Source organism: Mustela nigripes, chromosome 9, assembly GCF_022355385.1.
Source record: "Mustela nigripes isolate SB6536 chromosome 9, MUSNIG.SB6536, whole genome shotgun sequence".
NCBI lineage: Eukaryota > Metazoa > Chordata > Mammalia > Carnivora > Mustelidae > Mustela > Mustela nigripes.
Window position 1 is genome coordinate 79,959,176 of NC_081565.1, and position 27,548 is coordinate 79,986,723.

The following is a 27,548-nucleotide window of genomic DNA, read 5'->3' on the forward strand; positions in this document are numbered from 1 at the left end:
AGAGAGAGAGAGAGAGAGAGAGAGAGAGGAGTAGTAGAATTTACTTCTTGATAGGCACTCCAGGTTTTACCATAAATTACTTTATGTAATCTTGGTTAAATTTCTTGATGTTTGCTTTTCCCTCATTAATGAAATGCTTGGGTTAAATTATGTCACAGGTGCCTCTGTGACAGGACTGTATTAATTCCTTCAGAGGTGCTAAATTTTAAAAAGATGATTGTAAATGGCAACAACCAAAAAAGATGATTATCTAAATGCAAAATGAGGGCGCCTGGGAGGCTCCAGAGGTTATGAGCCTGCCTTCAGCTCAGGTCATGATCCAGGGGTTCTGGGATCGAGCCCCATGCCCGGACTCCCTCCTCAGTGGGGAGTCTACTTCTCTCTCTCCTTCTGCTGCTCCCCCTGCTTGCACACACTCTCTTTTTCGCTTTCTCTCTGTTAAATAAATAAATAAATAAATCTTAAAAAAAAAAAAAATAGTGCAAAGCAAAATAACCCCAGTCCACACTCCAAGTCTTCTGTGGACACTGCAACAAGAAAAGCTGCCTCCTGAAATTCTCTGGTGCAGTTCTGAATCAAGTCATCGAAAGGCAACATCCTCATCTTGGTGGCAACTGATTTAGCCAACGCCCTGATACATGGTTAGTTCCTTGAACCCCGCTCCAGGTCCCAGCTAAGTCATGAGGTACTTGGGTCCCACTCCACTTCAATAAGAACTACTCAACTTTGGTGTTTATCGGGATTGTGCAGTAAATTTTACTGAGTGGAAAGGGGTTTGGTAGATAAATACCACTGGATTAGATCATCTCTCAGGCCTCTTCCAGCTCCAGATGATTTAGCTTCTCCGGAGAGGAGCCCGGCCTTGCGTGACCCTCCTTGTGTTTCTTGCCCAGGGTGGAGAACATGTCCATGCGGCTGGAGGAAGTCAATGAGAGGGAGCACTGCATGAAGGCCTCGCTCCAGACCGTGGACATCCGACTGGCGCAGCTCGAGGACCTCATTGGGCGCATGGCCACGGCCCTAGAGCGCCTGACAGGTCTGGAGCGGGCCGAGTCCAACAAAATCCGCTCCCGGACCTCGTCTGACTGCACAGACGCCGCCTACATCGTTCGCCAGAGCAGCTTCAACAGCCAGGAGGGGAACACCTTCAAGCTCCAAGAGAGTATAGACCCTGCAGGTGAGGAGACCATGTCCCCAACTTCTCCAACCCTAATGCCCCGTATGAGAAGCCATTCTTTCTATTCAGTCAATATGAAAGACAAAGGTGGTATAGAAAAGTTGGAGAGTCTTTTTAAAGAAAGGTCCCTGAGCCTACACCGGGCTACTAGCTCCCACTCTGTAGCAAAAGAGTCCAAAGCTCCTGCAGCCCCCGCAAACACCTTGGCCATTGTTCCTGACTCTAGAAGACCGTCTTCGTGTATCGACATCTATGTCTCCGCCATGGATGAACTCCACTGTGATATGGACCCTCTGGACAATTCCATGAACATCCTTGGGCTGGGAGAGCCCAGCTTTTCGGCTCTAGCACCTTCCACAGCTCCTTCAAGTAGTGCCTATGCAACTCTTGCACCCACAGACAGACCTCCAAGCCGGAGCATCGATTTTGAGGACATCACCTCCATGGACACGAGATCTTTTTCTTCAGACTATACGCACCTCCCAGAATGCCAAAACCCCTGGGACACTGACCCTCCAATGTACCAGAGCATCGAGCGCTCCAAAAGTAGCCGCTACCTAGCCACCACTCCCTTTCTTCTAGAAGAGGCCCCCATTGTGAAATCTCATAGCTTTATGTTTTCTCCGTCGAGGAGCTACTACGCCAACTTTGGGGTGCCCGTGAAAACAGCAGAATACACAAGTATTACAGACTGTATTGACACAAGGTGTGTCAATGCCCCTCAAGCGATTGCTGACAGGGCCACCTTCCCTGGTGCCCTGGGAGGCAAAGTGGAGGATCCATTGTGCTGCCATCCTGAGCGAGAAGCAGAACTGAGTCACCCCAGCTCTGACAGCGAGGAGAACGAGGCCAAAGGCCGCAGAGCCACCATCACAGTACCCTCCCAGGAGGGTGATAACTCGGACAGAACCCTGTCCAACAACATCACGGTTCCCAAGATAGAGCGTGCCAACAGCTACTCGGCAGAGGAGCCAAGTGCATCATATGCACACACCAGGAAGAGCTTCTCCATCAGTGACAAGCTCGACAGGCAGCGGAACACAGCAAGCCTGCGAAACCCCTTCCAGAGGAGTAAGTCCTCCAAGCCAGAGGGACGAGGGGACAGCCTATCCATGAGGAGACTGTCAAGAACATCCGCCTTCCACAGCTTTGAAAGCAAGCACAACTAAACCTTCTTAGTCAGCACTGCAGGAGGCTCAAGAATCCAGCCCTGAAATCCTCCCTGAACTCCACCTGTTCCCCTTCCTTGAAGCTTACCTGCTTTATTCTTAGCTGAGCAAAACAAGCAATGCCTTGGGAGGTGTTAACTCGAAGGTGACCTCTGGGCCACAGATCAGGAAAGCACTTGGTCTAGCCCAGTGCCAAACACAGGGGCTTTAAGTCATGTTCACACTCGATGGGTAGGGTGGGAAAAGAGGGATAAGAAGGGGTGCAGTGAGCGTGTAGGTCTAGCGACTTCAGAAAGCCATGAGCTCTGGGAATGAAGGGGCTTCACGCACTCTCCATGCCAGGAGGCATCTTTCCATTTCTGACCATTATCAAGAGTTTTAGGATACAGGGCTAAATTGCAAAATAAGATAAAATAAAGTAGCCAGCATACAAATGAGATATTCTAAACTTCAATTCTGTTTTCTTTTCACATTGGCTCCATCACTGGTGACTGATGAAGAGCATCCTTTTTATTCAGTATAAGCCGGCAGCAAGCAGTTCTACCTAACGTCCCACATCCTTCTCATGCCAACACTTCTGTAATTGATCATTATAAAGAAAAAACAAGGTAACAGTCATAGTTCACCTGTCTCTTCTATATTCACTTCTGGTGCCACAACTGTTTATCTTTCTTGAAGAAAATAAAGGGAACAGAAATGCCTTTTTGTGTTGCAAGCAAAATGAAAGAAGAATTGAGGCTAAAAACAAGGGTCAAGTAGTTTATTACAGACAGTGGGCATTCGAGTATAGTCGAGCAAGCTCAGGATGAATGTAATTAAATAATTTTATATTTTTAATTTATTTTGTACCTCACTTGTCATCAATGAAGTCACTCACTGAATCTGTGATAGTGAACTGAAAGAAAGAAATATATATAGTGGGCAGAACTCACCTAAAATTGCCATGTGGTATACTGTTACATTCTCACCCTTCATGTCCCGTGTCATGCTGCTGTGTGATTGTCATCATTTGCATGGCTCCCCCATGTCTTCTGAACATCTCCAAGATGTATCTAGAAATTCTTCACACCACGCATCACATGACCATTTTGTATATGAAGATCTGATCACACGTGGATATTTTCATACCTAGAGTTTTGCCATTTAATCTGAGCTCAGCATAAATTTAATTGGAGTTTTTCAAGGGCTGGTATCTTTTATATGGAAATGTTCCAAAGTACTTTTTAAGGAAGTTTCAAATCATAAATAATCTTAGAATTGACTGGGAATTTGGTACAACCCAAAGCCATCAGTTGCAGGCCTACCATGAATATTTTTCTTATATGTAGAGCTATAAAAATGATAGAGTAGACCCAAGTAGAAAGCAAACCACATAAAGACTTCTATAGTATATGCTGCTTATATACCTATATATGCATTTACACAGAGACATGTTTATATATAGTATATAGACAGGCATATAGAGCTTTCTTCAGAGGCTTGGACTTTTCTATCACCTTGAGGTATAAACCAGGATTTTTAATATCCAAGGAGTTCCATTGAAAGAGCTCATTCTGTTAAGTTGAATTTTGACAGATGTTGAAATTATGTTTTTGTTTTTTTTTTTTAAATCCCTATGACCTTAACTCTTCCTTGTCCCAAACTAAAGTTGCCAAAATGACTGGCTACCTGCCCTTTGCTTCTTTTCTGTCCGGAAACACTTGCTGCGATGACATCTTATTTAGTCTGGTTTCTCCTGCACGAAGTGATTACGCCAAGTACAGTCTGAATTAGACATGCAATTCTAAACCAGATAGTATTACGGACTCTTTAATACAAACGTACGTTACTAGGTCAGAATCTGGATTTGAAGGGGGATAAAGAAATATTGACCCTCAAATGTTCCAATTCCTTCTTGTGTCCCTGATTTTCAAAAGAATAAAATCTTTAAGGAAAATGACCTAATATTCTCGGCCCCCAAAATACTATGTGGTTCTCCCGTTGAGTTGTCATTGGGAGCTCCAAATTTTCTCATTATGTGAAATCAAGTAAATATGTGGACTAAAGCTCTAGACTGTAAGGTTTTGTGTTTGTTTTTTTTTTTTTTTTTAACCCCTCTGAACAAACCTTTTGGCTATAGAAATAGTTATGAGGCCACATACAAAGAATTAAAGAATTCCTTCTCACTCTTTGGCATTTGAGTAAATCGGACACAAGCAACCAGACTCCCTCTTGTGTGATTACTCTAGAAATGCTTACATTTTTATTGAGCCCCACATTGGCTGTTTCCCTTTCAGCAAATAGGCATTTGGTCTGAGAAAAAATCAGTTGCCCTTAAACTTCCTTGAGCCATGCATCTCAGTGAGAATCTGATGAAAGCTCTGGGCCCTCTCCCCAGAAGAAAATGTATATACATGCAGCATTGCAATGTAACTTGAAAGGAGGGTCCATGAACCCCTGGTTCCAGTTGCTTGATAATGAGGAAGAGGAACCATGTTTGTTCATAATCGATACGAAGTCCAAATAGGCACTTTACATTTGAGACCATTTCTCTGTGATTCTCAGGAAGGCCAAGTCTCAGCACCAGAGTTGGAACCAAGATTTTGTTCTTTTCGTCCCTTAGATTATATTTTGCTATTTTGATATACTTGTATCCTAATGTTTGATGATTTAAGAAGCCAGAGGCTCTCTGAGTGAGTCTGTAGAGGAATCCAGGAAGGAGGCAAAAACCATTATTCTTTGACCACAGAGCAGGACATCATGGTACCTCTAGGGCCCCATTCTGGACCAGACGGAAAGCGAGGGAAAGAAATTATGTGCACAAGTGTTTCCATTCATCATGATTTCTGGAGAGAGCAGAACAGGACCGGGGAAATGCAGTCCTTGCCAGTCCAGACCTCGTGACTGCCTGGTCCTTTTGTCGTACAGGAAAACGAAGCTCTTACCTCTTTGTGATGTGTGCAAAATATATAAGCCAAATTTGAATTACTTTAAATGTAAACCGTGCAATTCTCATGAGCCATTTCTTTCCTGTGCACATACATGTGTATTCTGTCTCAATCCATTTCTTCCCATTTCTGGGTTCTCCGCGCCCCGCCATGGCATTGACTCCATGGTCTTGTGCAGTCAAGCTCGTGTTCAGCTCATTTATTCCATCCCGTCCCTGATCAAGGGGACGTTAATTACCTGTCTCTATGAGTTAAGCAGCTCATGGGCAGCACATTATTGAGGAACATAAATAAAGTCAGAGCTCACAGCAGTAATAGCTTTGGTTTCATCATCTGCTTCTGAGGTGCCAATTTTTACATGCTACTATACGTCATGATTTGTTCTAAGTCACTTGTTCCTTTTGAAAAAAAAAGAAAGAAAGAAAAGGGTGTTTTATGAAAATGGCCATGGAAATTCCCTGATTGACCCATACTTACAGTTAGAAACTTCCTCCTTGACGGATTTGAATGAGGGGCTGGAAAACTTGGGCACAGTTGCCATGGCTAGTTCATACATTTCTGCAAGCCAGAGGTGTATTAGCAGGCAGAACAGAGCACTTTACCAGAACTGGCTTTCCTTTTAAGTCTAAACTTCCAGGTCTAGGATATATATTTAGCACTTTGAAAGTTCTCCTTAAAAAAATACATATACACACACACATACACACACACACATATGTATGTATGTATATGTGTGTGTGTGTGTGTGTGTATACACACACATATATATGTGAATATATATATGAATAATCCAGTGGGAAAAAGGTACTTGTAAAAACACACAGTGTGTTTCTTCTGAATGTTTCAAATGTATTCTCAAAGATGGTTTCTATAGATAATATTATGGTAGATAACTGGATAGTACATTAATTCGACTTTCTGAGGCTCTGCAGTCTAATCTTCCTGAATGTTTGGCTGTGTGACTTCTGTCTTGGCAATCGATATTATCCAGTCATCCATCATGCGCCATCTATAGACTGTGCCATCCGATGTGTCGAGCAATGCTGTATTATAAAACACACATACACATATATGTAACCCATTTTTCACCCGGCATAGTTGTAGCATGTGGTTGTATTAATGAACGTTACAGGACAGCTTTATAATCACTGGCCAATCTGTAACATTCAATAAAGAAGCACATGTTGCAAGGATTAAGTATGTTCCCAATTCCACGTTATTCAGCATCCTCGCAAAATGAGCACTTTGGTTCCCGATCTGCTTTATGGTTTTCGCAGTCCTCTAACCCTCAAGGAACTACTTGCCTGGGCCGAGGTCCGTCGTCTAACCAGCCCCGTGAGCCGTGGTAGGCAAGTTGGGTTTTGCAAAATGCGAACTGGCCTGTGATGCGAAAGACTCTGTGACAAATGAACTTAAGATAATATTTTCAACTCCAGTGTGGAATTAGCTGTTTGTTTACATCTGCTAACCCCCTGCGGAAGCAGTGTACAGTATTTTATAAATATGTTCATTTAGTAACACTGATACGTTTGTTTCTAGATGAAGTGATGCTAGTGTGTAGGTAGTTATATATGTTCTCGATATTGCATCTGACTCATTATTCTTTAACGATAGCGATGTAACTGAAATGAAGTAACCCCTCTCCAAATCCAGTCTTAATTTTGTGGCGACAAAATGCATGCTCTGCTTTATGCGTTTCTTTTGACTTTTTAAAGACACTTAATATTTGACTATTGCCTGCTGTAACACTTGACCCAGCTAGGAATTCGCTCACATTGTTGGGCTTCTTATACTGTTTGGGGATTATGTTTGATTCTTAAAAATTAAAAACAAAAAAGTAACCAAGGGTTTCTTTTTAATCTTATTTTAAGCTCCGAACAAATAATATGAAATAAGGTATTAACCACAGGGTGCGTAGCTAGGGGACCCAGAGATGGCTGGCCGACACTGTGCAGGTGTTGGCGCATCTGTGATGTAGGAAAGACACATTTCTGATCCTTTAGGGCCACTGGGTGCAAATCGCGAAACCAGAGAGGAAAGTGAGAAGTCCATTCGGACAGTACAGAAAGCCACAGAGCATTATGAATGAGTGGCCCAATGACGCCCTTGACCTCCCTCCTACCTGGTGGCTTTTCTGCCTTGTGTGCGAGCCTGGTCCAGAGGCGAGCGAGGGGTGGGTGACTGGGGGTCTGATCCAGAACCGGGTGACTGAAGAAGGTTGCCCTTTAAAGAAATCACCATGTCATTATCAGAAGCCTCTCTTTTCCAAATGGAAAGGAGCCACTTTGCACAGTCTTATAAATGACTGCTCTTCCAACAGGGAGAGAAAACTTCTCCCAGCCTCTGCTGGCCTAAGCTTTCTCTTCCCTTTCCGTGTCAGACGTTCTCCTTCCCCATACCAGAGTCAACCAAAGCAGGGCTTGGTTCTGATTTAAGGAAAACAAGATTTTTTTTCTTTTCTTTTTTAATCCACTCACAAAAGCCATGTTGTTACCTTTTCTCTGATGAGTTCCTTGCGCTGGTCGCTGCTATGACATCAAGACGTGACGATCTCTATATGTCTGTCTGAGAAAGGGTCTCGGTGGCCACGTAATCCACCTGGCAGTAAGAGTGAGGTGAATTTTCCCTTCCCTAAGTTCCCTTGTCTGCCAGCCCCCTTAAGCCTCCAGCCCCTTGCCTGTCTGCATAGCGTTTATGTGCTGGAAAGTGAAAAGGGCACACATGGCCACAAGTCGGTGGGCTCTCTGCAGAGCTTCGGTACCAACCTTGACCCAGGCCTTCCTCCGGGACGGGCAGGCTGCCCGGAGCATTGGGCCACAGAAGTAAGTTCAGCTTGGCCCCCAGATGTGCAGCTTTCTTCACCCCCCCTAACTTTCTTCTTTTCTCTTGGCCCAGCACAACAGGCTTTTTGCCAAACCCACAGACCCTTGGTCCTATGACCTCAGCACCCCGTGGAGCCTGGCACAGTAAGCTGAAACACGGGCTCCTTGGAACAGGTCATGCTTTCAGACTTTGTCCACCCCTCATCTTTCCACTAACCTAGGCTCTCCCCACCCACCCCGCATTCTACCCCCTATCCTGAACTCAGCCAGTGTTTGTGTCGGCCCCGTCCAATTCTATGCCTATCTGAACCCTAAAAGAACCCCTCACGTCTTTACCCCCATTCCCCACATGTCATCAGAACCAGCCATCTGCATCTAGATGGTGAGGCTGCAAGCCCAAGGACAGGCAGGGCCTGACGCCAGGACACACATGTTCCCGTTGGACTCAAGAAAGACAACAGGAAGAAGCAGGGTTTGTGGGGCACGAGGGAACACGCGTCCTATGACAAAAACATTCACATTCCAATTTGTAAACACTCTGCTAGCCAAACAAACATGTCTGCCAGCAGCATTCAGTCCCAGGGGCAATAGTTTGGGACCTCTGACTTAGGGCCAGCTGGGATCATGTTCTTGATCCTGACTTAGTGTATACAAGAAATACACCAAGAACTGAGGCGGGGGTGGAGAGGAACTCACCCTATTCAGGGTTATTCCTTTTCTCCTGAATGAGAGATGCATGTGTATTTGCTAGCTGCATCTTTCTGGACCCAAAGGCAGGATCTTTGTGAGGGGGATTCAGAAGAAGAGTACCGTACATAGCATCGTATCAAGGCTGATCTGCTTTTTGTCACTAGAGCGTCTAACTTGAGTTTATATTGTTGTTCCTGCTGTGCAAAACAGTATACATGGTATACTGTACTCATAGTCATTTCATAACCTAGAACTTAGACTCTCATTTGTAAGCATTCTAACCATAGTTTATAATGGGGGAAATTATTCAGATATCATTTTTAAATGAATTCCTATAAATATAACAATTTTGAAATTGGGTTTGTTAAATATATATACATCTTTTCCTTCTTTGTGTATGGATAGACCACGGTTGGCATATCTATCGACATTATAAATATATATAAATCCTTAGAGGAATTGTTCTTTTTTAAAGGTCTATTATTGGATTCACAATGCACTTTGAGCTTGTTTGTTTAGATATATAATTCGAAGCAGAAGTTGGCAGATACCCTGGGAAAAACTTTCTGAAATTTCTGTAACAAATGTTTTGCAATAAAAAAAACCTCGGTAGTTTAAAACATGACTTGGGTTTCCTTGTGCATTTATTTGCCATCACTTGATCTCCACCATCTGCATGCCAAGAGGAGTTGGGGCACACAGAGATAATTGCTTAGGGCCATGTAAATTAATTTGCAGAGCAGAAGTTGAGAACAGGTAGCCTCTGGAAAAGGCTGCCCTGGAAAGTTCCTAAGGAACAGGGAGGGTTTAATAAGACACACGGAGGTCACTCCAGGTAAGGGGAACAGTAATTTGATGAGCCTTCAAATGCTCTAGTGCTTCATCCTGGTTAGAACTTCTGGGCAGCCCCATGGAATCTCCAGTACTGACCCCAGTTTTATGAATGAGGCTTTGCTCCAACTAGTCTCTTCATCTGTACCTTTCCCACTGGCTCTGTCTAGCCAATCTTTTGAAAATGGGACGGATGGTATAGCAATGTGTCTGTGTTTATGAATATGCAGATTTATGTAACACACACACTCTTCAACCACATGCTCTCAGATTTCCTGGAAAATTGGGTCCACCATCCTTTGCTACCAAAATCTCAGATTTGGAAAAGCATAGCACTTCCTTGAAGGAGATATTGATGAAGGCTGAAGAAAATTAATTCTCTAGGGCTAAATTTAAAAGTTAATTTAGATTTAAAAGTAATTTGTCTGTTACTTACTTGTTGACATTACTCTGTTTGATTAAAAACCAGAACATGACTTGTTGTTTAAAGGCCTAGATTACCACATCCCTATCAGTGGAATGTTCTCAGGAATTACTTTTTTACCTCTCCTGATCTCTGGTTGTTAACTTGGCCTCCGCCCAACATTTGACACAGTACTGTCTTCCAGTTTCAGCCGTCTATCAGCCATCTTTCTCTTGTGCTGTGTCACAGTCATTATCTTAGGACATAATATAGTCACACTAAAAGGACTTGTACTCAAAACAATGAACCATTGCCCCAATATTCTTCATCTCAGGCACCAAAGACCCACCTATTTTATATAAGACTAGATGTGTTTGTTCGTCAGGGCTGCCTTTAAAAAATACCACAAATTAGGTAGTATAACAGAAATTTTTTGCCTTATAGTTCTAGAAGCAAGAAGTCCAAGATCAAAGTGTTGTCAAGATTGGTTCCTTTTGAGGGCTGTGAGAATCTATTCAATGCCTCTTTCATAGCTTCTCGTGATTTTCTGGCAATCCTTGACATTCCTTGGCTTGTGGCATCACCCCAATCTCTGCCATCTTCACATGATACTCTACCTGTGTGCCACCCGTGTCCAGATTTACTCTTCTTATAGTATGTCACCCACTGCATTCCAGTGTGACCTCACCTGAACTAGTTATATCTGAAATGACCCTATTCACCGAAAAGGTCACATTCTAAGGTTCAAGGGGCTAGGATTTCAACATAGAAACAGTGGGGGCGATAAAACTCAACCCTTAATATGAGGTAAATTTATAAGTAAGAGTGTGGCAGTCATTTATCTTTTTAATATCTTTCAAAGCAGAGAAATTGGAATTCAGGAATCAGTTGGAAACAATAGATGTACTGTCAGTAGGGGAAAAAAAAAAATAGACCAACTGTGCCATACCATGGAGCCATTAAGAATAATTAAATCTTTGTACATTGACATGAGAAGAGGCCATTGGTATATTGTCAAGTCTTTTTATTTATTTATTTTTATTATGTTCAATGAACCACTGTATAGTACATCATTACTTTTTGAGGCACGTGCCCTCCTCAATACCCATCACCCAGCTACCCCATCCCTCCCGCCCCCCCTCCCCTCTGAAACCTTCAGTTTGTTTCTGGAGTCCATAGTTTCTCATGGTTCATCTCCCTCTCTGATTTCTCCCCCTTTAGTTTTCCCTCCCCACCCCTACGGTCCTCCGTGCTATTGCTTATGTTCCACATATGAGTGAAGCCGTATGATAATTGTCTTTCTCTGCTTTTCAAGTCTTTTTAAACGGAAATTGAGAGCAACATATAGGGTCTAATCCTAATTTTCATAAAAATTAAAGCAGGGATATAGATGTAGAGATAGTCATACGTGAATAGTAAAGATTGAAAGAATACAGAGGAAGGAGTAGAAGTTGCATTGCAGAAGTTTTTCCTTTTTTTCCAAAAACTCAGATACTGTTGAAAAGTAATCTAAAGTGGCCCAAGAAAAGTTGGTTCAAGGATCAACAGACACCTTTGCCTTCTTTCTGCTCAGACATCTGTTCTAGACATCATTCCAATAACCACAAGCCCTGGAAAAGCAACATGTCTCCTCCAAGGAATGGTAAATTTGAAAGAAGAGAAAAGTGGTAGCAATGGTTTAGCTACTAATGTCATGAAATTGTCATTTTAGGCAGAAATACAACCAATATCTTTCGAGCAGCTACTTTGTTCCCCTGGAAGTACTGAAAATGTTATTAAAAAGGCAAGACTGTCATGACTAAAAAGATAATTACATGGTATAGTTATTTAATTAGAGCTGTTGAAGAAATCAGGATGAGCGGCCCAAATTTAGCTCATCAACACTGAAAGTGTTCACGTGGAAGCAAAATGGCCGCCAGGAAGGCTGGGTGTGGATGGTTTCCCACATTCGGGGAGGAAACCGGACTACATAATGTGCTCTGAGACTGCATAGAACAAACAAGAGATGCTTTTCGGGTAAGAGGAAAGAATGAACATCTGTAGCCTAGCCAGGCTTAATGAAATAGACGGGGCTGGGGAAGACAGGAGGTAAGAAGCAGGTGTTTATTTCCAAGGCTGTTGGAAAACAAAGCTGTAGCCATGAGAATGATTAAGGTCTGCTTGGAAAACAGAAGCCAACTTGATCAGGGCAGAGGACTCACACTGGAAATTTGCAGGGAAATATCACCATCCCTTATCTCCACTTCATCCACTCAGCACATCTATGAAATCAGCATTATTATTCTTCCGTCCCAGATGCAGGGGGGAGGGAAGCACTCATCATTTTACACATGAATCCAGATTAGAATTTGGACTTTATTCTGAAAGTGACTAAAGAATTCTGGGCAAAAATGTGATGTGGCAGGGGAGGGAGAGGTGCCGTGGGACTGACCACAGGATTCCAGGCAAGAGGTAGTAAAACCCCACAGATGAAGACACTGAAGAAGTTTTACAACTCAACCTAATTCAACAAATATTTCAGTGGAGACTCACTTTTGGAAAAACACTTGACCAAGTACCAGCACATTCTACTTGAAATGTTACCCTCTTACTTAATTTCCTGATGAACGAGTCATCCTTTCAGAAGACTGTGTTCTAGTATGTGCCCAGACGAGCATCCCTCGAGATTCTTCCTTCCTGGCAGCCATTTTGTATGTTGCGGAAGAGCAGTGTCCTTTGTCTGTGGCCACCGTTTTGGCTAGATCTTTGGCAAAGGGTGACATAGACCCAAGAGTGCTAGTCAGAGCTTTTTTCTTAGGAATTTGGAACAAATGGGGTTGGCATGGTGAAGCCATAACTTACAGGCTCAGGAATTCTTGACAATCATGTTCCTGTGTATGGCAGAGTTGCAGAGAAAATCAATCTGCCATGAGAAAGAAGGAATATAGAGACAGAGACAGGAGCAGATAGGGGAAACAGAAATTCGAGACTCCTCCTGGGACATAACCATAGTCCCATGTTGGGGTCTAAGAGCATATCAGTATCCTTAATATAAATTCCGCATATGGTAAGCCAACTGATGACCGCCCAAAGATGCCCACATTCTCACCCCCCAGGACCTATGCATGTTATCTTATCTGCAGATGTAATGAATTAAGAGTGTTGAGATAGGCAGATGATCTTGGATTAGCCACATAGGCTCAGTGTAATTACAAAGATCTTTATAAGAGGGATGAGGGGGTGGTCAGAGTCAGAGAGCAGGTGTGACAAGGGAAGCGAAGATTGAAGTGATTCACGCTGAAGATGAGCGAAGGGGCCACCAGCCGAGAAATGAATGAAGGCAGCCTCAAAAGCTGGAGAAGACAAGGAATAGATTCCTCCCTTGGCCTCCAGAAGGAAACAGACCTGCTGACATCTTGATTTTAGCCCCTCAAGATTCATTTTTACTTCTGATCTCCAGAACTGTAAAAGAATAAATTTGTGTTGTTGAAAGCTGCTGCATTTGTGGTGACTTACTGCAGCAGCGATAGAAAACTAATATGCCTCCCATGCACACGCTTTCATTTAAAATCAAGTTGGTACCTTTTACATATAACCACAAGAATCGAAGCACCCTACCTTAGTACAAAGATGCCACAGACCGTACGACACCCTGCCAAATCAGTATCAGTGTTGCGGTGGAAAAGAAATGCTGCCACACGATAGGCACACGTTGATCAAAAGACACATTCTGGTTTCAAAATATGGGGGGGGGGGGATGTGTACTCAGAATTAATGAAATAAGGCAATATATCCTTTAAGTCAGAATTCAACCAGCTCTACCTCTGTGAAGCCTTCTGTAATTCATCATAATAAACTCTCCATTCTTGACCATGTGTCAAGCCTCACATGTATCCTCCATCAATTGTCACCTTACTTGATGATGGTAGGTTGACTTGTTTGTCTCTCCAGGTAAACCACAAGCACCGTGGTGCAGTCTCTGGTGCCCAGTTCAGTGCCTGCTCATGGAATGAGTCAGGAAATAAATGCATAGACTGTCTGTGACCTCAGCGAGCTCCCCATCCAACAGAAGCAGATATGTCATTATCCAAATCAGAGTTTCCAAAGCACCATGAATAGATTACATAAACAAAGCCTTCTGGAGCACAGAGTGTGCTTTTGAAATGTGCAGTCAAATTCGCAGTAACTGGAGAGCAGGGTTGAAGGAAAGTTTGGGAGGGGCTTCTCAGGAGGGGTGACGGACACTTGAGCTCAAATATCTCAGCCTTGAAGGATGAGTGGGATTTTGAAAGGCTGAAAAGCAGGGGTGGGGGGAAGGATTACAGGCAAAAAGTTTTACCATCAAAAAAGGATTGCCATCAAAAAAAGTAACAATGGAATGAAGAGACAAGAAAGCACCAGAAAACAGGTAAGTAATTCATAATGGCTACAGGTATGTCAACGTATCATAGTAGGACAAGGCAAGTCCAGAAAATGTGGTCTAGGGGAGAGGTGAGGATGACCTGAAAAAGGAAATGATAGAAGCCAAAGTGGAAGAGAGGCAGGACTTGCCAATGGGGTAAAAGGACCATCGATGGGGTTAAATGCAGCAGGAGAAATCAAGTAGGGCCCTCACAATAGGGTGAGGGTAGAAACAGCCCAATGGGAAGGGGAACATGGAAGATGACTCTGAGATTTTGATTCTCAAATGTGAATCCTCAAATATTATTCAGGTGGGGGGGTGGGTGAGCAATTGTATATTCCAGTTGTGAGCCAACCAACATTTACCAAATACATGAGTGAACAAATAAATGAATTACGAAACAAACAAGTGATGAGTTGAATGGCTGAACGTATGAACAATGGTTCTTTGGCCAAGCCATGGCAAGTGGGAATAAGGCTGAGGTAGGAGACAGATGGGACCTTTTCGAGCATACTGGATCTGGGCTGAAAGGTATTTTGGAGACCATAGTCATAGATACTTTGCCCACCAAGGTATTTTTTCCCATCGTGGCATGTCTGAATATGCCCTCAGTGACCTCCTAATCCAGGAGAAGGGTATACAAAATCCAACAGATATCCCATAAGGGAAATTTCAAACTTGGCATGAAAGTCCGTGCAGTGGTAGGAAGATGCTGCTAACAGAGAGGTCCATGGGGTGATTGGGTGCTCGGGAGGAGCTGACAATAAGAGACGGTGGCAGAAAGGAGATTGGATGCAGAAGGAAGCTTCCCGCATCACCAGGAGCCACTCGAGAAGGGCAGAGGCAGCTTCAGGACATTCAGGACACACCAGACCCTCCATCTAGCACCCAGACACTTGGAGTCTTTCAAAAATTAATTAAACGGTATAGAAAGAAACTGGTAGCTGCCGGAGGGGAGGGGGTGTGAAGAGATGGGTGAAACAGGTGAGGCGGGTCACTTACGGTGATGAGCACTGAGTCATGTATACAATTGCTGAATCATTATAATGTAAACCTGAAACTAACTTAAAATTCTGTTATTTATGCTTAATTTAAAAATTAAAAAGAAAAATAAGATAGAGGTACCTAAATGGGTTGGTTATAACTATTCTCCAACCCCTTGCTATGCCCCTATCGCTTTCAGTGTTTAAAGAATCTCTTCTGTCTTTATCTTGCTCATTGGATGAGCACAACCATACTTCATCAAAGAGAGGGCTTTCTGTGTTTCAGAAAGAAAACTGAGCTTTCTCGGTTCTTAGTTCTTCTAGAATTCAGTTCTGCCCAGAGACCCACGTTTTTAAAAATGGGTTGGAGGGGCCAGGTGGAGAGGTGGAGAGGAAAGTGGGTGGACAATAGAATTTGTTGACATTAATATTTCTCAATGATACTCTCTTTCTCAGAGCTCAAATGTAAATATGCAAAAGCATCCAACTGGTCTCCCCCATGTCCCTGGCTTCTCGAGACTGCAGAGCCTGCTCCCAAATGATGTTGCCTTCTTGGGGATTTCAACCAGACTTGTCTCTGCTATTTGGAGTTTCTATGCTGACAGCAAAAGCTCCCCAGTGGCTCTATTTCATTCAACCGATTTTCCTGGCCCATTAGCTCAGTCTGCAGAGGCTGAAAACCAGGTCAGTTCTTTAAAGTATACAGACATTCCAAAAAATGTTTTTCCTAATTTGTTCTCTCATTTTTTTTCTGTCTGCTATGTGGGGTGTAGAGGTTGGACCAGATAAGTGGCTCTTAAGTTTCTCGAGTTGTAACCACTTATAGGAATCTGCTGAAAGATAGGAACCTTTCCTAGGGAAGAAAGCTTAGAATCATGAGACTGTTGAAAAGTGTTCTTGGAATCCCGGAAGCCCATCCACAGTCACCGAAGGAAGAATCTGGGAGCCCAGGTTAAGACTCAAACGTCTCTCCAAGTCCAAAGCTCTGAGATTCCATGCAGGCTGGCAAAACAAAAAGCAGACACAGTCGTCCTGAAACATCTGTCTGCAGAAGAAATGGGGCTGACAGCTGGATGAGCCCTGAGGCAAATGGCAGGCTCTCACCTGTCCTCCTCCACAGCTGCTGAGCAACCGCACTGAACTCGAGACCATAAGATCCTGAATTAAATAAGTCAGTCTATTTCCGATGAAGGCAGCTCGAACAGCCTGTGCACCTCCGAGTCCCCTGAGAACCAAAGATTCTCCCACTGCAAACTCCGCCTACAAATGGAGATGAGCTAATAGTCTTGTCAATTACCTCAATTCGTCTTGAGATCAGGCTCCCCACCTCCACCTCAGGAAGGACTGTCTGCTGCTGAGAAAGTCGCCCACATCCCAGCACCCGGATTTCTCATCGTGACTTTAAGGGACTGACATATAACTAGATTTCCTCTCTGTCACATTGAAAAGTCTAAGTGAACAGGCTTCGTCTCCTTCTATTTTTTAAACCAGTATGGGCTGTTGGTCTACTAACAGGGAATAGAACGATTACTGTCTCTTAGTTTTTCCAGTATTAATAAGAAGTCTAGAACCAACCCCTAAGTCCCCCTCTCTCTTTTTTCTCCTCTTAATCATGGAAACTTGCAAACATACAGAGCCATTGAAAGAATAGGATGATGAACACTTTTATACCCTCTGCCTATGGGCAATGATGCTTGACATTTTGCTTTATTTGCTTTATATCTGTATGTATGTTTTCCAAAGCTGTAGGAAAGTAAGTTGAGATGATCTTCCATTAGAACTAGGAAGAGTGGATCTGATCACCCGTCCTCCATCTTCTCTACCCACAAGGACCTGCCATTGCTCTCATACTTACACAATGTACTTAATGTGCTTCCTTCCTAAGGTTATGTATGCGGCTCGTGACCATTGAGGAGTTGACTTGTCTCCAAACCTAGTCGTTTTCAGCAAGACTAGAGGAGCGAACAATACAGGGTGTGGTATATAAAGGGGTGCTGTGAGGTAACTCCCCAGGGCAAATAGTTTCAGTTAAAGTAGGTGTCCTAAATTTATAGCACAGACTACAGACAACATGCCCATCAGAGCTACCATTAATTAGGCATCTGTTGTTATAACACACTTCACATACATTATGTCAAATCCTCAAAACAGTTCTACAAGGTAGATTTTGTCACCTCCAACTTATGGATAAGAAAATTGAGGTTCCTATGGTTAAAGGATATTTCCAAAGTCACACACTTAGCAGATAGAAGAGCCCCAGTTCAAACCCAGCTGTCTCCCAATTCCAAGGCCTATGCTTTTTCCAATTCCCTTCTCAGATTGCATGCAAACTGTGTGCTTGGAGTTCTAGAACTCTGTGTTCTGGGATCCTAAGAGAAGATTTTCAGTTGGAGCTCATTCAGTGGCACCAACCTAGGAGTCCTGACAACATCCCCTCAGATCTCTTTGCCTACCATATTTATTTGCACAAAGTGCTGTCAAATAATGTTTAACTCTAGCCAGTGTTTACTTTATCTTCTCCAAATACAATTGTGCCAAGAGGTTTTTTTTTTTCTTTTCTTAAACCTGAATAAGGCACTTTTTCTGGGAATTTTCAAGTCAGTAAGTGAAACCAGGGAGGAAAGATTGGGATTCAGAATTTCTATTTCCTGAGTTTGTTGTTAGGCTAAATTGAAGCACTTAAGTATTTCCCACTTGTACATCACAAAGAAAATGATCACAACATCCCGTTACTTATTATCCTGACAACCTATAATCCATCTCCTCCAGCTCACCTGTTGGAAAACAAATGGCTCCAACAGCAAGCCAGAAGATAAATGGGGAGCAAAGTCTTTGCTGCCTGTGGGTTCGTCCGTCATGCCTCCGGGGAAGAAGGACCCAGGAGAGCAGCTATGAATCAGGAAGCATTCCATGCGGCTGCCAGGAGTGACCAGGCCACTGAGATGGCATTCTCTCAGCTCCATGGACACAATTATCAAATTTCTTCTCCTCTTAATCAACATCTAAGTGCTGGAAACCCACTCCTCTGAGACAGCCCTCTGTGTCCTCAAGAGATACCCCCCAAAAAAGCAACTTTTCATGTTATATCATCCGTTCTCTGTGTATGCACTTTGAGAAAACAGAAGGAGGCCAATGTTTCATAGACTGCTGGCTATGAGCCAGCCAATTGGACATATGTTTTCTCATTGAACAGCTACCTAGACGGTGGGCAATATTATTCCATTTTTCAAAGAGATTCTATCTCTTGCTCAAAAACACACAAATAAATTAGGTGACAGAGCTGGGAAATCACAGGTCTGTGCTGCCAGAAAGTCTGGTAACTCTTGACCCTCCTTCCAAGTGGTCTCTCCTCTATCCTTTGAGGACACATGCTAACAGGAGATGCACCAAACCATACGCTAGACCTCTAGAGACTTTGAGCCAAAAGAGAGCTGTACTAAATCACCTAGTTTCAGTGGCTCTTTGCCTCTCTCCTCTGCTGTGGTGACTTACGCTTCCTGGGGTGAACCCATTCTGTGCTTACTGTGCTCCCACTCAAGAAAGCACATCAGAACTCAGATAAGTAGAGCAGCCTTATGCTAGGAGACAATGCCAAATATGCCTTAATTTTTTATTAAATCAATATTTCTAAGCTTTGCTCTTTTATATTATTTTATCTTTCATTACTTCTCTATGTATTATTATCTGTGATTTTATCATCATAGTGGGTTGAAAATCTTGATTTAGTCCAGCCAAGAGCTAAGGAAGAGGAAAACCCTATGAAGATAAGTGATCTGCCCAGATCGCACCATTCCTAAATGGTTTTGCTGAAACAAATCTTCCGAAGCAGGTCTTGGTTCCCACCACTACACCATAATAATCCAACTCCCAGTCCTGGGCGTAGAGAAGCTTTTGTTCCTAGCTCTTCCCAACTCCCCGCTCCATGCCCTCTTCTCTCCCTAAACCCTTGTGCTATCTTCTCAGGTCTAAGTCTGTCCTCCATGGTAAAGCCCACCTTTCTCCCCATAGACTCTCACTTCCAGGGCTGGCTGTCTCAGAGAAAAAGCAACCCAGCCCACATTTCAATGAAGAAGATTAGGCAGTGTGCTAGCTGTGCCACTGAACAGCAGTTCTCAAATATTTCGATCTCAGGATGCTTTGCATTCCTCAAAATTATTGACAATCTCAAAGAGCTCCAAAATAAATAAACAAAAAAATAAGCGAGTAGAATGGCATTGTTTTGTATGTTTGCAAAGCTCTTCAGCAACTGACTTAGAAGACAGCTGGATTCCCTATCTGCTTCTGATTCAATCTGTTGTAATAGCACATGTCACGTAGCCTCTGGAAAACTCCACCATACGTCCATGAGGGAATGAGAGTTCAAAAGGCTAATACTGTCTTCGTATTACTGTGAAAACAGTTCTGACCTCATAGACCTGCCTCAGGACCCACAGAAGTCCTAGGAACATACACTGAGAACTAACTTCTACAAAGACCAAGACATCTGGAATTGGAGGAGCCCACTGTTGGTGACCACTGACTAGCTATGTCACCTTGGGCACGAATTCATGTATAAGGAAGAGGCTGGCACAGACAGTAACCATATTTTAAAAAGCCCTTTTTAAAGCTTCTCCCAAAGATATTTATACAAAAAGAGACCATGCCTAGGGATCGTGTCTGAATACCAAGATATGGCTCTCTAGCAATGGGATATCGGACAGGTAAGGAAGCAGCGATGGAAGCTGAATTTTGCAAAATGGTGGTGGTGGTGGTGGTGGTGGGTATCCCTCGGGTCACCCCTTCCCGACATCCTCTGGTTACATCATGCACGTGCCCTCTCCATGGAAACTTTCCAGCTACAGTTTGCCTGTGTTGTTGAGCTGGCAGTATCTTTTATATTTCAGTCTCAGTCCACACTGACTCATCTGAACCCACTTCTGCCCACGGCACTGGGCACGCAGTCTTCTGTGAGGTTGCCTTGTGGAAATGAGTCTTTTGATTGAATGACCTATTTGAACCTGCCATTGGGCCTCTCTTTCTCCTCACCTGGGGAGCCCTCGCCCTCCCGCCCCCACCCCATACACAGGCAGGGATGGAGTCTGGGACTCATCCCAATCTATTTTCTCACTAGATAATGAGTAGGAATTCTTAATTAGACTTCGTTCTTTGGGAATCGTTGCTGTGGGTGTTATAAATAATAGAGTGCGGTCTGCATTCAGAATTGTAAAATTTATTTTTGGCAGCCCAGTGCACTCTGCCATCTTTCACGGCCACAGAGGACCAAGACCAAGCACTAAGGTCCTGCCAATGAGGAACCAGGGTTTTTAGGAGGATCTACCAACTCACCTTTTAGTGGAATCAGATTGCCCAACCCCCAAAGAATACAAAGGCCTGAGAAAGGTGGGGGAACCCTAGGGGCACAGGGCTTTTGGTTTTCATTTGAATATGACTGGAAATGTGTGACTAAAAATGGTCGAAGGGAAGAAACCTTGGTTAGGGGAGAAATGAAGTGCCATTATCTGCAGAGGGAAAATAGGCAGTACTGATCTGTTAATGGAGCAGGCAGGTGACAGGGATAAGGGGCGCTGTCCTGTGGGGACAGCAGGTAGCCGAGAGAGCACATGCTCACCCTGCAGGGGGCAGCGCTATCGGTGACTGCTCCCTGCCACCCACACACAGTGAGCCCAGAGGTGCCCAACCTTCGGATTGTCAAGAGAACCCAGAATCCAAATTTATATAGTTTTTAATGTGAAATCTCCCAATACTTCAATGTTTACCCAATTTTAAACAGTACATTTTTCCCAATAAAAATTCAACCAAAAAAATTTTTTTTTTTTGCCAAAACAATTTTAACAAAAAAACGTTTGTGGGCTGCCAGCTTGCCTCCCCAAACCCACAGTCTCATTTCTCAGAGCACAAGACTGTTTCTCCCACCCCCAAACACTGTGGCTTTTGCCTCATATCGCCCAGGGCTCCATTTTTCTTTGTTTGCAGTTCCTCTGATGATGAAAATTTGCACTTTATACTGTCACAGAGCACGCTGTCGTGCCACTGATGTTTCACAATTTCGGAAGCTGATTTCCTGTACTTTTTACAGATCTGACATGTTTACACAAGAAATAGTCTTCCTTCTGGAAGGCTGCAGAAAGCACCAAGTAAATAAAACCTTGGGGTTCTCCCTTAATTCAGTACCGTTGTTCCCTCCACCCTGGTCCCCCAAGATGGCTCACTACCCAGCGCGGTCACTGCCATTTCTCCCCACATGCCTTCGCAAGAATGCATCCAAGTGGAAATATCAATCAGACTAGTCAATCAAACCTAAATCCCGGGGGAAAACCGGAAGGCAAGGCAGTGCAATGAGCAGAGAAACAGGAAAATAATATAAAAAGAGTTATTTACAAACTACAATTCTCTCTTCCCGGGAGCTCAGAGAAAGAAGGGTTTTGTTCATGTTTTATTACAGTTAAAATCTATTTATGTAGCCATAAACAACACACAGTATTGTTTTGTAGATTTTAATTTTACACAAATGATACGTTACCATACTCATTCTATAGTCTGTTTTTTGTTCAATATTATGCTTTTGAAATCTATGTTGCAATATATTGATCTATTCTATCACTTGAATATATAATAATCCATTTAGTCATTCTCCTTTTTATGGACATTAATGTTTTTGGTTTTTTTTAATGCCTACTATTATAAATAATGTTGTATGCCTGCAACTTTAAGAGTTTCTCTAGAAAAAACATTGCTGGGTTGGAGCAACGTACTTATCTTTTCTAGATTTTGCCCAATGGCCTTTCAAAGTGGTTCCAACGATTGACATTTCCACTAACGATTGAGAAGCTCTTCCTAAAGGGTCTTGTTTTTCCCTGTGCAAGTCCTGAACACTGTTAAGGTCTACATAGTCTATGAACACAGTTAAAAATATGACTTTATAGGAATGCAAAACTTCTCCATATGCTCCTCAGAGAACCAACTCATCATCTTGAAAACTAATAAATAGAAGGGAAAAATCAAGCATTTACTGTTTCCTGAAGGAAACGTAGGTCAGGGTAATCAAACAGTTGACCTGGAAATTTTCTCTTCATAGCTAGTCTCCCGGCCAATAAAGAATGATAAAATCAGAATATGATCATTTTTTGATGGTAATAAGTTAATATATCCAGACAATGAACATTTGTGGTTGTTCACAACCCTAAGGGAGAGATAACCAGATAGAAAACACAAGGCTGATTCCGAGTCCTTAGCGAAACAAGAAGAGCAAGGAGAAGAATCTGACCAAACCCCTAGTTCTGAAGACCAGAGTGCATGTACCACCAAAAATAGAGAAAGACATAAAATGACTCTGGGTTGGGGGGGAATGTGACACAGGGCCAGCAATATGGCCGGTCACCAGGTTGCTCTTGGACCAACGCTACTGCCAAAGTATTAAACTCTGAACTCTGAATGAGTGTTCATGCTCCTTGAACAATGCACTCATTTTCGGTAGAGCTGACCATTCCACCTCTTCTTGATTTCCACAATCATATCCTTAAAATTAACCCCCATTAACTGAAGTTCCCGATCTTATCTATCCCTTCATAAAAAGGCATACTGTGCATGCAGAGGGCAGTACAAAGTTCCCTCCCTAGCCCTGGTGCCCAGGTCGTCCCTCCTCTGCCTTCCCCACCTCCACCCCTCACCTCCGCCCCCACCAACCCACCACCCCTGCCTCCCCTGCCCCCCCGCCCCCCCCTGCAGTTCCACTGACACGCCCACTGAATCAATTCAGAGAACACTGGGAGCCAGTGCCAAATGCAAGGCAGAGGGAGGACTCCTCCAAGATGAAAGATGCCATTTGCTTCATTCCCTATGTTGGGCAGTCATCAGACCACCAGGAAATAGAAACGATCGTTCACGAAGCTTTATCCTTTATACAAAAATAAAAGCCAGAGAACATCTCCAGAAACTGTGACCGTGCAGAGGGCTCTGACTTTTCCACAGGGAGGGGACTTCTGAGACATTGTAAACACAGCCTCAAAGAGATGAAATGATTTCTTAACAGAAGGACTAAAAAAAGCAGAACAGCTCCCCTGCTTCTCGTGGTGTCTCAATCTTTCCATATTTAGTGAGCAAGAGTCAAAAATACCCAAACTCCTGGGAAATTCTCAGGAAAAGAATATTTTTTGCTCAGCATAATTTGGTTCCTTTTGTGGCTTTATCATGCGAGGCTCTGGGTCCCTTATCCTTGAGAGAGAGAGAGAGAGAGAGACAGATGAGGAAAAGGGTGAGGCGTGATTGTCAATCAATGATCCCAAGATTCCTTTATCATTGGGCCATCTTTCTAGCACATTCATAGGACATTAAGGAAATGGACTAAAAAAGAATAGGAGCGTGGCCTTAAATAACACATCAATCAGCCTTCCACGAAGAACACTAGGCTGGGGTGTCGCCATGTTATTCACCCAGGATGACGGAGATCTCACATCATCTGGGACCAGATAGCAAAGGAAGCAAATTCACTGATAAACCATCCCACGCCACAAGGAGGGTCTTGATTTTAATTGCCCTTAATTTATACTGCAAGTCAGACAAAAGACCACACTTCAGAGAACGTTGTGATTTTATTTTTAAACCCAAAGCCCTGCGATCATGGTGTCCCTGAAGACAGAGAAGCGGGCTTCCGCTGGAGCCCTACTCTGGAACTGCAGAAGACATTCCTCTCCGCTTCCTCGGACCAGCTGTCTGTGCAGCTCTCTATACCTGCTGCCCTGGGGTGCCGGCCCACGTGCAAATTTGGAACCTAGCGCCAGACTTGCAGTGACCCTGAGTGCGGGCCTCCAAACATCCGCTGAGAAGGGAGCTCAGGGCCGTTACAGCTGAAGCCGCCAAACCTCGAGATCAGCCCCGGCTCTGCTCCAGGTGTCCCGTGCGTGCTGTTTAGCCCATCAGCAATGGCTGATTGCACAGTTCGCCCCATCCAGACCGGAGCAAACCTTGGGAATAAACTTACTCCCCAACGACAGGTCTGCTTGCTGTGGGCTGAACTGCGCCCCCTCCCCTAATTCATGGGCTGCGGGTCCCAAAGCCCCCCACGTGGCCATATTTGGAGAGAGGGCCCGGTGGAGATCGTTAAGGCTAAATCAGCTCACAAAGGAGGCCTCATAAAGGGGGGAGAGCAGCTTCCAGCTTCCACGTTCCCCGAGCACACGCTCTCCCGCTCTCTTGGGGCACACGCCGAGGAGTGAGCACCCCGTGAGACGCGCCGCTGGGGAAGTCACCGGACGCCACAACAGTCAGCACCTCGGACTTGGACTTCTGGCCCCCAGAACGGTGAGAGTGAAGTTTCTGTTGTTCGAACCACCCCCCTTCTATGGCATTTTATTACGGCGGCCAGAGCTGACTCCCACCACGGCAGTTCGAATGGCCATGCAGAGGCTAGAGACAAAAGCCATCACTTTTATAATCTCATGCTTCTTTTTTCGAGATTTATTTATTTATTTTAGCACACATGCAGGCGGGTGGGGGGGGCTGGGTGGGGGAAGGGCGGCCAAGGGAAAGAATCTCCGGCATTTTCCCTCCTAAGCACAGAGCCTGACACCGGGCTTGATCCCATAACCCCGAGATCAGAACCCCAAACCGAGAGCCGGATGTTCTGGACCGAATGAGCCACCCAGGTGCCCCTATGATCTCGTGTTTTTAATCTTGTATATAGGCCTACAATTTGAGGATCTTTGAGTTTCACAGAACTCTAAAAATTGTCCCTCTGTCTTGGGATATCTGTTGTGTGACTGACGATGTGTGTCTGGGGCCCTGTGGGGAGGACTCTGGCAATGGTTGTGCTCAGTGGGAAACGGGTACAGATCACTGAGGGCTGTACTGCCCCCCTCTTGGACCCTGGAGCTTGTACATGGGGGTCATTGTGGGGGTGGGGGTTGGGTGGCTGCGTCCATTACAGGTGCAGCAGATTTGCCACCTGCTCAGGTCCAGCGTTCCACGTGGAGGCCAAAGACCCAGCTCTGCATCTCAATTCTTCCACCAGCTAGTTTGGGCCAGAAACCTTGGAAAGCCAAAAAAATAAGTCCTCTAAAAATATTTGAGCCTGGGTTTGTTTACTCATCAGCAGTCAAATGGGAATGGTAATTAGTGATACCTGCTCCAGCTCGCAGGCTAGTTGATGAGCTCAAATAAGGTAATGATTATGCAAAGGCTTTGTAAACCCCACGCTTGATACGTGGCTTAGATGAAACCCACAAGGATGGCTGCTTGTCTTTCACCCAAATGGGACCACTCCTGGCCGCCACCCACACATAGCATTTCACCATGATTACAAAATAAAATCAGATGGAAGCATTTTTAAGCATTGAGGGTTTGGGTTTTTTTTAAGGGGTGAATATTTTGCAAGGTTTCCATTTATTAATTGTATGTGTTTGAGGCTGTATACAAACCGTATGAAAATATGCAATAAATAATAATAGAACCAAGAAGAAAGAACGCTGTCAGACAAGATAGAAGTTTTGGATCTGAGCTTCCTGGCAAGCAAAGAAAACATAAAGCAATGCAATGACCATTTTCATTTTCAGAAGGAAGAAACCCGTTTTACTTAAAAATTGTAACCCGAGGAAGCTGCCTTGTGCCGAAGATAGCCAGTATTTTCCCACTGAGCCTCCCGTTTGCCTCTGTAAATGGGGACCCAGTGAACAGTGTCTCTCGAGAGAACTCTCAACAGAAGATGGCCCGTGTCCCGGAGGTCAGGGAGAAACTTCGTGGCAGGACCTGAGCTTCAGAAGCACCGGGCAGTGCCCGGGAAGCCAGGCGGAACCCTACTAAGAACATGGAGTGGAGAATCTAAAACCCAGTCTCCCCGTGTGTTGGTGGTTGGCCATGAGAACATACCTTAATTCTGAGCCCTGGTTCTCCTAGAAGAAGGAATAATTAGACTGACCTCGGATGACCATGAAACGCCAAAAACAAAATCTACTGGGTAGATACGTCCCGTCCGTTTTAAAGTGCCAAAAATGTGTTTATTAACCCTCGTGACTTCCAGGCCGTGAATGTGTCTAATGTAGCAATGTCCGGCGTGTACTGAACGTGCACTGATCGGACAAGCTCCCTCTTGGAGATTTAACATGTCCGTGGCCATGCGGCAGGCCTGGGAAGTCCTGCAAACAAGTAGCTCTGGTTAGCGGCTTCTCACTCAGCATTTGCAGACTGATGGGGCCGCAGAGACCCCACATCTCTTTTGCATAAACCCATTCCATGATGCATGCTTTGGGAACGTGAAACTAAGCCAGTGTTCTCTACTGGGCGGTGGTGGGGGGAGCAGTTTTGCCCTCCAACCCCGACAGGAGACATACGGAGTCATCTGAACATATCCTCACACCTGGGGTTGGACAGGGGTCAAGGCGCTCCTGTCTTGTGGTGGGCGGAGGCCAGGGCTGCTGCTAGACATCTTGCAATACACAGGACGACAAAGGCTTACCTGCCGAGCAAAGCCGATAATGCTGAGGATCAGAAACGCTAGGCCCTAAGTGAACCTTCTTTGACATTATTCGTACTTTTATTTGTTTCCATTCTTGCAGGTCTAATAGGCCCAGAGATCTTTTCTCCTCTGTGATTCCAAAAATACCTTCCCTCCAGTACTGTGCATTGGGCCCAGCTCTCGATCCGCAGTGCTCTGGGTCTGCACACACAATCCAGGGGGCCCAGCCGTCCCCCTTGATGATTCTGAGGAGACCTCCTGTTAGCCGCGTGCCTTCTAGGCCTCGCTCGTCGTCACACAGCTGCCATGCCTGCCGGCCCTACCCCGCCAGCTTCCTCCCGCTCTCAGCACGGCCTACCCTGAGTCTTCCCCACCATAGTTCCCGGAGCGCACTGTCCAGACCCCCACCCCGTGCTCCAGATCAGGGGAGCCTGGCAGAGAACTAGATGCTTCTGGAAAGAGACAACCAGGCCATAGTCAGTCAAGAGACACTTCCTAATTACAGTCAGGGAAACGCCTTTCTTTTTTTTTTTTTTTTTTTTTTAAATTAATTCATTTACTTCTTTGAGAGAGAGCACCAGTGGGGCATGGGTGGGTGGGGGTAAGAGGAGAGGGAGAAGCAGGCTCCCCGCTGAGCAGGGAGCCCCATGGGGCTCGATCCCAGGACCTTGAGGTCATGACCTGAGCTAAGGGCAGACCTTAACCCCCTGAGCCACTCA

At 44.5% G+C, this 27,548-nt stretch overlaps 1 protein-coding gene across 10 annotated transcripts in view; it reads left to right on the forward strand.

Annotated features, from left to right (window-relative positions):
• The window catches only part of TRPM3 (transient receptor potential cation channel subfamily M member 3), a 487,173-nt gene extending 478,826 nt beyond the window's left edge, over positions 1-8,347 (forward strand). For 8 of the 10 annotated variants that reach the window (XM_059411872.1, XM_059411874.1, XM_059411873.1 and 5 more), the window contains one exon: positions 894-8,347. In XM_059411872.1, coding sequence (XP_059267855.1) covers positions 894-2,346 — 1,453 coding nt within the window. In that variant the 3' untranslated portion in view covers positions 2,347-8,347. The remainder of the gene's footprint in view (positions 1-893) is intronic. The other 2 variants (XM_059411880.1, XM_059411881.1) reach the window with 1 other exon arrangement.
• The last annotated feature ends 19,201 nt before the right edge of the window (positions 8,348-27,548 follow it).